This window comes from Chrysochloris asiatica, unplaced genomic scaffold, assembly GCF_000296735.1.
Source record: "Chrysochloris asiatica unplaced genomic scaffold, ChrAsi1.0 scaffold00052, whole genome shotgun sequence".
NCBI classification, from domain to species: domain Eukaryota; kingdom Metazoa; phylum Chordata; class Mammalia; order Afrosoricida; family Chrysochloridae; genus Chrysochloris; species Chrysochloris asiatica.
This window is the reverse complement of record NW_006408570.1, coordinates 7,576,748-7,592,273: the sequence shown is the minus strand read 5'-3', so window position 1 is coordinate 7,592,273 and position 15,526 is coordinate 7,576,748. Positions and strand designations below refer to the sequence as shown.

The window sequence follows — 15,526 nt, the reverse complement described above, 5'->3', positions numbered from 1 at the left end:
GTGAGTTTTCTCTCTACGAAATCCAAGCTGGCGCCATGAGCTCCCCAGTGGAAATGGCTTGCACTGCTGCCGCGGGGTTCCCTGTTGACCAGGATAGGTTCATTTGTATCTACCCTGCTTATTTAAACAACAAGACCATTGTGGAGGGGAGGTGTATGCCCATAAATAAGGCTGTTGAAAATCCTACAGCTACAGAGATTCAAGATGTAAGTTTAGCAGTTGGACTTAATGGATTTCTTGAAAAAAATAAAATGTACTCCAGAGAATGGAATCGTGATGTTAAATACCAAGGCAGAGTCTGGGTCCAGCTCAAACAGAAAGATGGCAGCCTCTGTCTTGTATAGTTTCCATCACATTAAGTCAGTAATGTTGTATGCAGCGGAAATGATACCTAAACTAAAAACAAGGACACAAAAAACAGGTGGTGGTGACCAAAGTCTTAAGCAAGGAGAGGGAAGTAAATAAGGAAAAGGGAAGAAGTGATCTGCTATAAGAATCAAGACACATGAATGAAGGTGTCCATTTACTATCAGAGAAATAAAAGAAGCTTTTTGTTTGCATCTTTAACTATGAACTTCTGTGCCTCCCAGCTTCATCATCCAAGTTGACAATGAAATAAATTAACATCAACATTTGCACCTAGCTTTTATGCAGTATAAAAGAAAACAACGGCCTTTCAATGTTTTGTGTGGATGAAAGAAGCATATTTTTAAGTGGACAATGGACTGCACCAGACATGACTTGAAATCCTGTATCGGTTTATCCTCTGTGGAAACCTATGTTTGAAATCAATTTAATAACATTTGAACTATATAATTTGTTTATCACTAAGGTTAATGCAAGAAAATTGAAACGGACTTTAAAATAAATAAAGTGTTCAAGAACAAGGACGTCAGTTTGAGAAATAATGTGCACCTGACCCAAGCCATGATATTTTCAATGACTTCATATGCGTGTGAATGTTGCACAATGAAGAAAGAAGGCTACAAAACAATTTATGAATTTTAATGACTATGTTAGTGAAAAACACTGAAAGTACTCTGGACTGTCAGAAGAACAAACTATGATGGAAGAAGTACAGCCAGAAGGCTCCTTAGAAGCCAAAATTGCAAGACTTCATCTCTCGTACTTCAGATATATTATCAGGAAGGAGCAGTCCCTGGAGAAGGACATCATACTTAGTAATGTGGAGAGTCAGAAAAAAGATGAAGACCCTTAACAAGATGGACTGACGTAGTGGCAGCAACAGTGGGCTGAAACGTAACAATTATGAGGTTAGGCAGGACCAGGCAGTGTTTCATTCTGTTATGCATAGGGTTGCTGAGTCAGCACCTGTCGGCACCTAACATGTGTCGGAATTAACTTAGTGACAATGGGCTTTCTAGCACCCTATGGAGTCCTGGTGTGGCACTGTGGGTTGATGCACTAAACTGCAAGTTCAGTTTAAACCACAAGGTCAATGGTTCAAGCTCACCAGGGGCTCCTTGGAAACCCTACATAGGGGTCACGATGAGTCGGAACCAACTTGAAAGCACTTAACAACAACAACAATAGTGGAATAATCCTACTATGAAAATATGGGGTTTCCATGAGTCGGAATCAATCCCACAGCAACCAATATTTCCCTCTGCCTGTAAAGATTTACAGCCTCGGAAACCCTGTACAGGGTCACCATGAGTCGGAACAGACTCCACGGCACATAACAACAACAACCACCACCAGTGGCTTAAATCCTATGTATTCTTGGGATGAGCTCACAACGCTCCTCCTCTTAAAGACATTTTAAGTTTGAAATTTCTTCCCAGTACTACAAGCTGTTCCACGCGAGAAAGAGGAGGCTTTCTGCTCCCGTAAAGATTTACAGCCTCAGAAATCCTGAATAGGGTCACTATGAGTAGGAACCGACTCCACGACACACAACAACAACAACCACCACCAGTGGCTTAAATCCTATGTATTCTTGGGATGAGCTCACAATGCTCCTCCTCTCTAGACATCTCTCCCCTTGACCCCTCTGCATTTCTCCATGCCTCCCATGCCCTTTAAAGAAACCATGGTGGTACAGTGGTTATGGGCTCGGCTAATCACCAATAGCTTGGCAATTGGATTACAGGCTCAGCAACTCAAGGGGGCAGTTCTACTGTGTCCTACAGGGTCACTGAGTTGGAGGTGACTAGACGGCAGTGGGCTTTAGGGGTTATTTATAACATCCACCTTGTAGTCATGTATGTAGCACTCATGCCTGTGTCACTGAGCTGTAAGCTTCCTGAGGTTTGGTTTCACCTCTGTGGATTCCATGGCGCTTTACACTTCTTGGGAGTCATACAAAAAACTGCCCAATCAATGGGTACAAAGTTTTAAAACTTTACATCCTTGATTGAAAACTGCACTTAGATTCTTGAAATCAATGTTAAAAGTGCTTTAATGAATCCAGAGATAATTACTTTTCAATTATTCTATCCATTTTTAAATGATCATTCGAAATAGTTAGCCTGAAATTTCTCTCCCAACTATGTCATCGGTTTTGCATTACTGCTTATAATATACAAGCACATAGAAATTCCTATATAATAGTTTTCTAAATTGGAAATCTAACTCTACTTTTATTAATGTTTGAAAGAACCTAAAAGAGTAAAAAGTTCGGGTATACCTTCAAACCCCTGTTTTTAATGACCTAGCATTATATTAGGAAAAAAGGAAAAGAAAATACAGATTTAAGGCCAAATATGTCCCATATCCTCTAGAAGCAAAAATTAGTTTAACATCGGTACTCAGCAAGATATCTAAGCACAAACATCAATTAGTCCAAAAAAATAAATACTTATTTAAAGAGTATTAATAGAGGAGCACAGTCATGATATTTATAAGAAGAAATTTTATAATAGCATTAATATTTTCTAGAAATGAAATACATTTTATGTATTTAAGCAGAATGTACCTGGTAAGCTACTGCAGATAGGTACCCAGTTACAATCGAAGCCCTGCTTATACCATTAATGACATATGGTTTTAAGGAAGGCTGTTACTATTAATTAAAAAGAAGTACAAAATGATAAAAACAATTATTTTTGAGGCCTTAGTATCCTAAGCCGAGTCCTCGTGTGGCGCCATAGGATAAGCATTGGACGACTAACCTCAAGGTCAGCAGTTCAAACCAACCAGCCACTCCTTGGAAACTGTATGTAGGGTTACTATGAAAATCTATGAGTCAATGGAACTTCACAACAACAAATATTCTAAGCACAATTTTAAGCACTTTGCATGTATTAGCTCACTGAAGCTTCATAGCAACACTTTTAAATAGATTTGAATATTAGTTCCATTTTGTATATGAAGCAACCAAAGCACAGAGAAGTTTTATAACTTGGCCCACATCATTCAGTTAATAGCAGAGTCAGGATTCAAATCCAGCAGGCCACAGAGTCCAACATTGAGCAGTGTGGACAGCTGCCCTATGAAACTGTCAGAATAATTCACAAAACACATGAGGAGACTCTGAGCAGGACTTTCTGGGAGAACTGTGCTTTTTACCATCTGAAACTTTCAATGCAAGAGTTCAGTAACTTACCAAATGCCACAGTCCAACAGTCTCTCTTGTTTTCACCTTGTACAGGTTCCATATTAGCAACAGGATCCTCTTTCTGCCGTGGGTCCCACACCTTGACAGTTCCTGTTACAAACAAAAGTGACTGGCAGACTTCAGTAGTGAAGCGCTACATTCCTATGGTTTCCTGTGCTCGTGGCAATAGTACAAATGCTATGACATCTAAAAAATATCCAGTCTTCTGACTTCTAGGTGGGTAATTGTACTTAATATCAGTGAAATAACCCAAGTTACTATCTGACTTTCCACATTAATAACTGCCTAGAAAAGCCAGTATTCTGCTCCTAACCCTTCCATTTAGGAGCTCTGGTAGTGTAGTGGTTACGAGTCGAGCTGCTAACTTCAAGGTCAGCACTTCGAAACTACCAGCGGTTCCATGGGAGAAAGATGAGGCTTATCTGCTCCCGTAAAGATTTACAGCCCTGGAAGCCCTATACAGGGTCGTTATGAGTCGAAACCGAGTCCACAGCACACCACTACCACCAAGTTCTCCACAAGGATGGTTGACAAGGCAAGCGCAAATATTGTACAATTCAAATCATGCCTTACTTTGAGTCTAAAATGAATTAATTTCTTGGTTTTATTTAGATTAATACCAATGTCATTTAAATGCTCCCTTATTATTTATATAGTTATTGGTATTATTTTTTACAGATGAGTAAACTCTAGTTTTTATATGCATGGTTTCTTATACAAAGTTTTAGAATACTATTTCAAATGCATAATAAAATTTAATTTCCCCATGGCAATAGAGAAGAGGGAACTATTAAATAAAATGAACAAATGATTTTTTCTCAATTTAATTTCAACCCCCTCATTTTAATTCACATTACCAGACTACTTACTAAATGGCATCATGATTAAGGAGAAATACAAAGAGTTGCAACAAAAAACAGCTAAACGGCAAATGCCTAAGAGAGAATACGGAAATAAAAGTCCCTAAAAAGGAAAATAAGCTCAAGTAAAGGAAGGTGTTCCACTAGATTTACCTCTAGAAATAAAATTAACTTGGTAATTTAAAAAGCTGCTTTTAGGGTTCATATAAATTAAGAAAAATATTTTATTTGTAATAGCTAAATGAGCCAAGAATATAAGCAAAGAATGCGCACACACACAGAAATTAACTAGTAAACAAACACAGAAAGACATTAACACAAGTTGAAATAGAGTACTGTTTTTATCTATAAAATGAAGGAAACAAAACACCAAATAAACCAATGCTGGTAGGGTAGACTGGAAATGGTATTCTCATCCATTGTAGCTGACAATGTAAATAGCTACTTGGAAAGATGTGACAATACATTTTATAAAGTATAAAATACGTTTATTCTAAAAGAGTTACATGTATGATGATAATCATTTTTTAATTATTTTTAAATCATCTTGCCAAAAATACTTATAGCAAGATTGGCAGTTCAAGCCCACCAGAGGGAGAAAGATGAGGCTTTCTGCTCCCGCAAAAGATTTAAAAGCCTCAGAAACCCCTATACAGGGTTGCTATGAGTTAACATCAACTCGACACTTAACAATACAACATACTATGATAGTCACATGATAGAATATTAGTTATTAAAATCCTAATTATAAAAACCATATGAAAAGAACAATATTTGCATATGACATTAAATAAAAAATGAAAGATACAAAATGGCATTCATACTATGCAAACTTATCTATAAGACTGGAAGAGAAAATTGAATTATAATGGTTGCACTTGTGTGGCAGAGATTGAATTTTTTCCCTTGTATATTCCATATTGCTCTAAAATGGGTTTCTAAAACACAGCCACTCCTAACTTTCATATAATTATACCTCATTTTTCTTTCGAAACAATCTCATGATTTTGTGCAACTATTTAAAAACCAGCCCAATCAATTATTAGATTTCTCACCCACACTCTCCACCCCTAGAGGCAACACAAGATTGTGACTTCGTGACAATTGCTCAGAATAGCTGGACACCAAAAAACCTCTCCCTTGGATGCCACCAGGTGGGCAAGCACAGTTGGTCCCTTGGAGCTTTCCACAAAACTCAGCGAATGGCACAGAGAACGTCAGTGTTCAACTGGCTGTCAATCTGACAATTTTCACAAGTACTAATTCTACTTTAAAAAAAAAAACAATGAAATGAAAAGCTGCCTCCCACATTATATCATCAGCTGCCTCAGAAACCTGTAAAGAAATGTTAAATTCTTCAAGATTCAAAGAAAACGAATATTCAACTAGCTCAAAATGAAAACAGTAAGTTCCATGCCTCTACCTCAAAACACCCAGAAGTCTGAAACAACGGAAGGATATGCAGTCAAACTTGCCTATTAAAAGTGAGAGCAATCAAAGATGAAACATGCATTAAGCTAAATAAAAGCACCCATGGGTACTTTCATTATAGAAAAAAAAAGAGAGAGACCAAATGGTCAACATTTACCATAAGCAAAGAAGGGAAAGTTCTGCAGGATGAGAAGGGGGTGGAGGGGAGGGAAGGGGAGGGGCGAGGGAAGCTAGATTCATGGAAACTGAAGAACCAGATGGCAAATAATGAGAATACTAACACAATGAAGAAAATGTAACCAGTGTCAGTGACCAATCTGTATAGAAATTGGAAAATAAAAATCTTAACTGCCATATAAACTTTCATCCAAAACAAAAGATTTTAAAAAAGAAGGAAAAAAAACAAACAGTGGGAGCAAAAAAAGTTAAGGTTTGGGATCAATGCAACTGAGGAAGATTTTCAAATGGAGAGGATATACCATTACAGAGAAGCTTTCCATAAAAAATGTTTTTAAATACACAGAATACTTTGACTTACCATCTCGGCTGCCAGTCACAATTTCAGGTGCTCCTTCTCCAATTCCTAGTCCACCAACACCATCTATAGTATTTATAATTTCTTTATGGCCTTTCACAGAATATACTGGGCTCTCCGGAGCTTCCAAATTCCTAAGTAGAAGAAAAGAGCTTCTTTCTTACATCACATGCCCTAACATTTAAATCCACTACTAAAATTTAAGAATTGTTGTCATTGCTAGTGCCTTGCAGTTGGTTCTGACTTATAGCAGTATTTCATAAGGCTTCTGAGGCTGTGCTTCTTTATGGAAGCAAAAAGTTTCATCTTTTTCCCTGAGCAGAAGTTGGTGGGCTCAAAATGCCAACTTTATGGTTCATAGTCCAGGGTTTATTGTATAGAGCCACTGTGCTCCCCAAAATTTAAGAATAAACACTAGTCAGCATCTATGGCTTCACGCCCCAAATCTGCTGACACACTGGCACAGTATCGTCTGATGGCCACTGACTACATTAAAGTTATTTCAAAAGTTTCCATAATAGGCCTTGAGATCTTGATCTTAAAACTGTTGTGAATGATAAAACGAGTAGTGTTTACTTTGCATGTATGTCCTCCTTTACAATGGTATCATTTTCTCACTGTATGTCACATGGATTTCTATCTTGTTACATATTTTTCTGTACATCACAATGGTCACAATAAATATTATAACGAAAACTGCCTGCGGTTTGTTTAATTCCAAGTTAATTAAGAGAAAAGTATGCAGGAAAGCATCTATTACAATAAGCGTAACTCAACACTAGATACAAGGGAGCTTCAAAAAGTTTGTGGAACACATCCTGTTATCTTTTAATTCAATTTTTCGTCTGCTTTTTCTATTAGAACTTCTATCCACATTTCTCTTTACCAAGTCAGTTTTCAACAAGATACATTTTTTTAAAAGTGACTATTCATGAATGTAATCCCAATCTAGTAGTGGGTCAGGATTGATATGTAAAATTTCACTCTTCAAAACTTGAGGCACTTCAGCCTAGTTTAGATAATATTTATCTTTGTAAATCATTGTGAAAGAATCAAGAGACTAAGCAGGATTGTGGCTCTACTTAAAAGAATAAACTGCTTTACTATTTTTATGGGTTTTAAAATACTACTAAGTTTTTACATGAAATTATGTAAGACATATCTGTGAAAATAGGTCCAAGGAAACGCTACAGGATGAACGTTAACAGTTATATTCATTGAATATCCTTGTGCTGAAATAAGTTATATTTATTTTTACAAAATTCAGACTGGCCTTTCTCCCAATTTCTGTGAAAATATATGGCATAAGCATGTAAGAACTGATGAATTCTAATAGATAGTAATTTAAACTATTATTCAGTTACATCAAGAAGAAAGTTTCATTTTGTTTTGCATTATGATTTTAAGACAGATAAATATGCCAAGGTAATTTAATTTGAAAGTCGCAAAATTGAAGTGACAACCAAGAATGGTCGTATTAAAAACCATTTAACATAGGTAAGACAGTGTTTACTGTCTTACTAGAATAATATTGTTTACTTTAAATGAGTAATATTGAGGGTTATCCACAATACTAAGAGACAGTCTGGAAAATTATTAATCAGGAATCTTAATTTATTCAACTCTAATTTGAATATAAAGAAATAACTCTAGATAAAACATGAAAATTAAAATCATTTGGCACGATAGTGAATTTTCTTATTCAAAGCAGGCTTATTTTATTTTGCTCAGTAACTGTGTTCCTAAAAAGTTGTGCTTAGATAGTAAGCATTAAAAAAGCAAACAAGAAGCACACTGTAATAGGGAGATCCACATCCAAACACTAACTGAAAAAACTTATTTTTTGTTCTACTTTGTAATGTCAATCTCTTAACGAAATGTAAGCAAACATCTAACTTCTCAGTGTTATAAATGTGCATTTTTCATACATGTATCCTTAAAGGGGAAGGGTAAGAGACCTTTACTTTAGAGTGTTAACTGCTGGCACCAAACAGCATGTGTGAAAACACCGATAACATTATTTGATCTTAAGCAAAATATATTTGTGTTTTTAAATAAAATTTTAATATGAGGGGACATCAAATCATTTGTGGAAAAACAGAAAAGTTAATGAAAATTTTCCGTGAACTTTTTGAAGTCTCCCCTTACAAGACGTAGAAATATATTTTAAATTAATTTTCACATTTTCATAAAATGCTACAAATGAACAGGGAAACATTTTTTTTTTTAATTAGATTCTCCCTTTCAGAGGAAGAGTAGCAAACTATCAAAAATTTATCAAAAAAGTATCAAAACGATCTCATGGGTCTAAGTACTAACTAAATAATCTTACCATATATGAAGGTTTCCACCAAAGTCTCCAGTAGCTAAGTATCTCTGCTGTAAAGATGCTGCACCAAATGTTCCACATTTAATGGGTTTGGCCTTTTCAATCTTGATAGAAGGGTGAAGAGAGGATACATTATTTATGTAAGCAGCTATTTATATTAATAGTCCACAATATTAATGAGTCTGTTATAAGATTTAAATAAGACATGTAATATAAAAGGCAATTGATACTTTTCTGATATAAATATTTTTTCTCTAGTCATTTTTCTATAGTTTAAAGGTATACAGATACCAAAAAGAAAGTTTTAATTAGGTTTTAAAATTGTTTTGTTTTCTTTTTATTCTCATCTCCCTAATGATGATTTACAACTACGAAAATTTCAGCATTTAATATGGCATTCTTCCTGGATATCCTCAGTAGAAATAAAAACATAATGAAGATATTAATGTTTTCGGATAGCTATGGGAACGAAAATGCTGATGTACTTCCCTGCAGAGCATTAAAAATAAAGGATGTTTAGGTCTTATTTCCTCCAGAGATTTGTATGCCCCCATCATTCAGAGGGTATGCTATTAGGGCAAATTAGTCCTTATTTGAAGGTTTCTTTAATTTAAAAGTCTACTGCTCCACATATAGCACATACTGCATTTTTAGTATTTCCTTTTTTCATTGTTGGTTCCTTGTTTGTTTATTCTCTTTTATTTTCTTGTGTATGTGTGGTGGGTGGGAGGAGGCGCCCCGTCTTTCCTACCCAATAGGAGACTGTGTCCATATATCCTAACCATACAGTACTTTCTGCAACTCCACCACTGGGCAGAGTCAATACCAGCTCCTATATCACCTGATCATCGATAGGAAGCAGTCAACACCAGCCAAACCCACCCTGAACTGAGGTGTACAAATAATGAATAGAGAACGGTGCACATGCTTCCACTCTCTACCTCCACCCACAGGAGACAACATAAAACCATCAACTGAATACAAATATGAGAACACCACAATGTCCTAGAGACAACAGACAATTTTAGCTCACACCAAGAAACAAGAGTGAATGTCTCAAACAAACAACAAAGATGCAGAGTCAGAAAACATTTCTGAGGGAGAAAGGGTAATGGAACTAACTGAAAAAGAATTCAAAAGAAGGATAACTTTCAAAGAATTGACAGAAAGATAGGAAACCAAGGAGAACACAGAAAAAACTTTAGAAGAATTCGGGAAAACGCTACAAGAACAGGCCATCTGAGGTGCAGGTAGAAGAAAGAAGACTGACAAGAACTGAAGAGGCATGAAATTAACCAGTTCTGAGGACTAATGCAACAAGTGAATCTCAATCTCCACGACCCTGAGTCAGAAGAACTAGGTGGTGCCCGGCTACCATCACCAACTGCCCTGAAAGGGATCACATTAGAGAGATGGTTTCAGATAGAGTGGGAGAACATGTAGAATAAAACTCAAAATTATTTCATATTTAAAAAAACTACACAAAAAACAGGTTTACTGGTTAGATAGAGATAGGAAGAACCTGAGACTATGGCCCTCGACCACCCTTCAGATCTGGAAAGGAACTCACCCTTATGAACAAAGTTTCGGCCAAGCAGTAGATGAGTCTATTGTGGGGAAAACAACACAAGTAAAGTATATTTATGATGGAAAGGTCAATCATTCAAAATCAAATGAGCAACATTTCTTAAGGACAAAGTTGAGTAACTATACGAAGGCGGGGGGGATGGAAAGTGGAACCACAGAGAGGCAGTGGGATAACTGTGGATGCATGGAGGGGACTGCAATCATTGAGACGAAACAAAGCGTAGATCTGCTGAACATAAAACAGAAGATGTTATCTATAAACCTTTACACAATTCACAGAAAAAAGTTGGACTGCTAGCAAAAGGAGCATCTGGTAGAAAGAAAAAAAATCACATTGTGAGAAACAGATATTTGGCTTTTCTTTTTAATGTATAGGTGGTTTAAAGTAACATCAGTATTCACTGCAAACAGTTAAGCACTATTTGATTTTGAGGATGAACATTTTTTCTTTAAAACAAGAGACAATTAGAAACCACTTAATGATCTCCCTGCCTCTCCCTCCCAAATAAAAGCACTGGTGCCTGAAATATTACAGTAGTAGTGGTTTAGCACGTACCCACTAGTAGGACAGATTTTCTATGGTTAAATTAATTCAAAATTCCAATTTATTGAAGCTGATGTTATCACTCCTTCCTCCCATTTGTCCTACCGGGCCCAGGTCTTCCCCATAATCTGAGGTACAAGGTATAAACAGGCCTCTCTGGTAAGAAGCAGGTGGGCTCTTAAGGGCAGAAATGTGCCCTAGGAGAGTAGGGGGATCAGAAGCTCCAGGTGCCTTGCAGCATCTATCTGATAAACAGCCCTCTGTAAAACCCTTCTCAGAGAAGGACTGGCAAGACTGCTGGTGCATTCTGCTTCCCAAAACTCCACTTCTGTCACCTGAACCTTGTAATGAGACGTCCTCCCCAGAAGCCATGGCAGAGCTGAAAGCTAACCTCCACTATGTTGTTGCTGTTGTTAAGTGCCATCGAGTCGGTTCCGACCCATAGCGACTCTGAACACGGTTTCCGAGGTGTAAATCTTTATGGGAGCAGAAAGCCTCATCTTTCTCCCACGGAGCAGCTGGTAGTTTCAAACTGCTGACCCTACGGTTCACAGCCCAATTTGTAACCACTACACTACTATGTAATAAGCCCTAAAATAAGCACTCAACTCTTCTAAGATTTTCTAGAAGGCTTTACTGGAGGTTATAACAAACTGGAAGCAAAAACTCCCCTCCCTGTGATTCCTTCACCTTTGTTGTTGTTGTTAGGTGCCATCGAGTCGGTACCGACGCATAGCGACCTTATGCACAGCAGAACGAAACACTGCCCGATCCTGGGCCAACTGTTGGGACGTTTGAGTCCATCGATACTCCCACTTGGCCAATGCATCTCGCGGTCCCTTAGAGAGAGTCTGAAACTATGATGGCCCACACTTATCTTTTGGCACAAACAGAAAATTTGGGGGCAATTAGAAAATTCACGCCAAAAATTAGTCATTGTATGTTTTTCTTAAATTCATATTCTCTTCAATATACCTTTTTTGGGCTTGTCTTGAAAAAGAAAAACACTAGCAAATAAACACGAACAGAAAAGTCTAGAAAAAAAGAAGGATAATTTCTTGCGATGTAAAGATCAAAATACGCATAATGTAACTTGGACTCTTTGGCTAGAAAACCTCTTCCTTGTGCTGAGATGGTATCGACTACCCTAGTATTTCCTGGTGTTTCAAAACTAGCATCACGATGTCCAGATGCTCTCACCTCTGAAGGCTTGAGACACCCAATCTTAGAAGGTCAACGGAAAAACATGGAGAACCAGTCTACTCTCAGACCTTATACTAGATAATTTTGCAATTGCCACTGATTTTTATTACAAACATAAATAAGTGAAATGCATGTAAGAGGAGAGGCACTCCAGACTCACAGGAGGGGCACACAAAATGTGGCATACAAAATGCATAAAGCCTTTGAAATCTGGTCTTGCCTATCAGTCTGACCTCACCTCCAGCTACTTTCTAAGGTACGCCAACCACACAGGTTTACTTTTTGTTCTTCTGACAAATCAAGGTCATTTCCGCCTTGGCACACGTGCACTTGGCTTGACTATTTTCCCCAGAATCATACTGTCTTCCCTGTTCACTTTACTCAGACATCAGTTCAAATGGGACCCCTCTCAAGGGGGCTTCCTTGCCCCTCAGTCTCAAACAGAACACCCTACACTCTCACCCTCTGAGGTCTTCTGTATTGCACTTGTCAACAAAATTATCTCAATCATCCAATCAGCTATCTGCTTTTTTTAAGAATGTGAGTACCAGAGAGAACTGGGGCCTTGTCTAATATGTTCAACATGTACGGGGTGCTCAACAATTGTTGAGTAACAGTACAAATAAACATATAACAGTCAATGCCAAGGAGGAGAAACCACTGCTCGCGAGTTCACTTTCCCACTTTCCTTTTCTCATAGACCACTGCCATCCAGAACTCTGACAGACTAGGCAGTTCCCAATGATATTGACAAGCACGAAGAAAAACAGTGCTGGTGGTGGTTGTATGCCAACCATTAGGTTCCGACTCACAAGCTTTTCCTGTGGGGTGACTAGTAGATTTCAATTGCTGACCTTGAGGTTAGCAGCCCTGCTTGTAATCAACTATGCTACCAGGACTCCTATAATAAAAATAGCGCCCACATATTAAACAACTACAACCATATATTATTCAAGGTGTTCTTCTAGACAAGAACATCCCTTCTCTTCCTGTATAGTATTGGCAACAGCAACTTGAAACCAAAGAAACTGAGGCTCAGATGATGGTAACTTGTCCAAGGTCCCAAGAGCCAGGTAGATGCCAAGTTCTTTGCAGGATATTAAGCTACCTCTGGCTCCTATACATAAATCAGTGAAATAAACATTTTATATGTGGCTCCCATTCTACCAATCTGAGAGTCAGTCATAAACAGTACCAGAGAAATGTTCTAATCCTGAAGTGGACTGGTGAGGTCAATGGAAGAGACATGAACTACACCTACTTTCAGACTTCTATCCTTTGGTTTTTACCTTCATTCTTATCTTTACAAAATAGAATTTTATGTTGTCATTCTTCCCTCATCTTCTTTCTCTTTCTCTAAGTCAAAAGAACATTAAAAAGAAAGTCCTAGTGTGTCGCTGTAGGTTAATATACTAGACTGCAAAGTTGAATGAACTGCAAGGCTGGCAGTTCAAGTACATCAGCTGCTCCTCAGAAACCCTACACAGGGTCACTTTGGGTTGGAACCAATTTGATGGCATCTAACAGCTCAGGTAGCATAGTGGTTACGAATTGAGCTGGGAACCGCAAGGTCAGCAGTTCGAAACTACCAGCTGTTCTGCGGGAGAAAGATGAGGCTTTCTGCTATCGTAAACATTTACAGCCTCAGAAACCCTGTACAGGGTCGCTATGAGTCAGAACTGACTCCACAGCACATAACAACAACAACAATATAGGGGTCACTATGATGAGTAAGAATCAACTCAATGGCAGTGGGTGGGTGGTAGTGTAAGGGTCAAATTTGCAAGCATCAAATGAAACTCAAGATATAAAAACCTATTATAAATGTATAAACACCTTATAATCCCTAGGGCACAAGGACTGCACTGTCTGCTCAGCAGGGCTGAGCAATGCTGCCAAATGGACTTAGAAAGCAGGCTTGTCTTCTCTGTCCTCACTCCCAAGCATTAAAAAAAAGGAAACTGAAGGGAAGCTAATATTTTAAAGGTCATAAAAGATCTTCTCTTTGCCCCTTAAATATTATTTTACCTTTGAAAAGAAAAATATGAAAAGAATTTAGTGGTGACTTGGAATTTTTGCTAGAAAACTAGTTTTAAAAAAAAAAAATTGAAGGTCTATTGTGCAAATGTTGTTCTACAAAGAAAACTAGTAGATATTAATAACTTTTGCCATATCTGACACTGGAAATGACGATCAATGAAGACTGCATTGGGTTGTTGGTTTTCTTTGTAACAAGTGATAAATTAGCATTATTAAAGAAACCCATGATCAATAATTCCCGTGAGAGCTATTTCTGCTCTGTCTGTGGGTGGGTCTAGTACAGCCCGTCACTATTTCCTCCTCCACATCCTGGCACGACTTAATTAACAGTAAAAGGTTCAGTCAACCAAAGCTGACAAGCAGTGTATTCAGTGGTTCAGGGGCTATCAAAACAAAACTTTATTAGCTTACTACTAACTTTTATAGTAAAAACATCCACAGCCATGACTCTACCTCTCAGGGCCACACTAGGCCATATGGCATCCTTGCAGCAATTACAAAAAAGGAGTCCTTTATAGGCTTGGTGCTGTGGGTTAATGTGTTGGGCTACCAGGCCAGTTTGAACCATAAGGTTGGCGGTTCAAGCTCACCAGCTGCTCCTTAGAAACCCTATACAGGGTCGCTATGGGTTAGAACTGACTTGATGACACTTAACAACAACAAGGCTTGAAGGAGCAAGATAATTTTAACTCCCATTAGACCCTTGTTCAGATACCTTTGTGTGGTACAGCACACAGTTCAGCTGTCCATGGAGGGGCTTCCCTCCTTCCCTGTCTATCCTCTCACCAACAACCAGCATGCTACTTGGAGGCCAAGATAGCCAAACTTCGTCTCTCATACTTTGGACATATTGGCAGGAGAGACCCGTCGCTGGAGAAGAATATCATGTTTGGTAAGGTGGAGGGTCAGAGAAAAAGAGGAAAAGTTTCAGCGAGATGGATTGGCAAAGTGGCAGCATCAACGCACTCAAGCGTTGCAACAATAGTAAGGTTGGCTCAAGATTGCAGTGTTTCGTTCTGCTGTGCATAAGGTCACTATGATTCGGCACCGACTTGATGGCACCTAATAACAACAACAAAAACAAAGATCTATTTGCTTTCTTCACCCATTTTTATCTTGGATTCACATGACTTGAAGTGGTTCTACAATGACTAAATCAAGTATGTTTTCTAATGTGTCAATAATTCAGCTATAACCCAATTAAAAAGTGGGCACAGGATATGAACACATACTTCACTAAGGAAGAGACCCAGGCAGCCAACAAACATATGAAGAAATGCTCATGATCACTAACCGTTAGAGAGATGCAAATCAAAACAACAATGAGATATCATCTCACACCAACAATAACAGCAAAAATGAAAAATGTAGAAGACAATAAATGCTGGCGGGGATGTGGAGAGACTGGGACACTCCT

The 15,526-nt window shown here is 38.0% G+C and overlaps 2 protein-coding genes and 1 pseudogene across 3 annotated transcripts in view; 2 read left to right on the top strand and 1 right to left on the bottom strand.

Annotated features, from left to right (window-relative positions):
• The window catches only part of WDR92 (WD repeat domain 92), a 40,974-nt gene that overhangs the window by 16,943 nt on the left and 8,505 nt on the right, over nucleotides 1-15,526 (bottom strand). For both annotated transcript variants that reach the window (XM_006862942.1, XM_006862943.1), the window contains exons 2-4: nucleotides 8,739-8,839; nucleotides 6,410-6,540; nucleotides 3,569-3,670 (exon numbers count right to left, since the gene is read on the bottom strand). In XM_006862942.1, coding sequence (XP_006863004.1) covers nucleotides 3,569-3,670; nucleotides 6,410-6,540; nucleotides 8,739-8,839 — 334 coding nt within the window. The remainder of the gene's footprint in view (nucleotides 1-3,568; nucleotides 3,671-6,409; nucleotides 6,541-8,738; nucleotides 8,840-15,526) is intronic.
• Nucleotides 54-359, top strand: LOC102823583 (annotated as a pseudogene).
• The window catches only part of PNO1 (partner of NOB1 homolog (S. cerevisiae)), a 28,461-nt gene continuing 24,312 nt past the window's right edge, over nucleotides 11,378-15,526 (top strand). The window contains exon 1 of the mRNA XM_006862944.1: nucleotides 11,378-11,387. The gene's annotated coding sequence lies outside the window, so the exon portion shown is untranslated. The remainder of the gene's footprint in view (nucleotides 11,388-15,526) is intronic.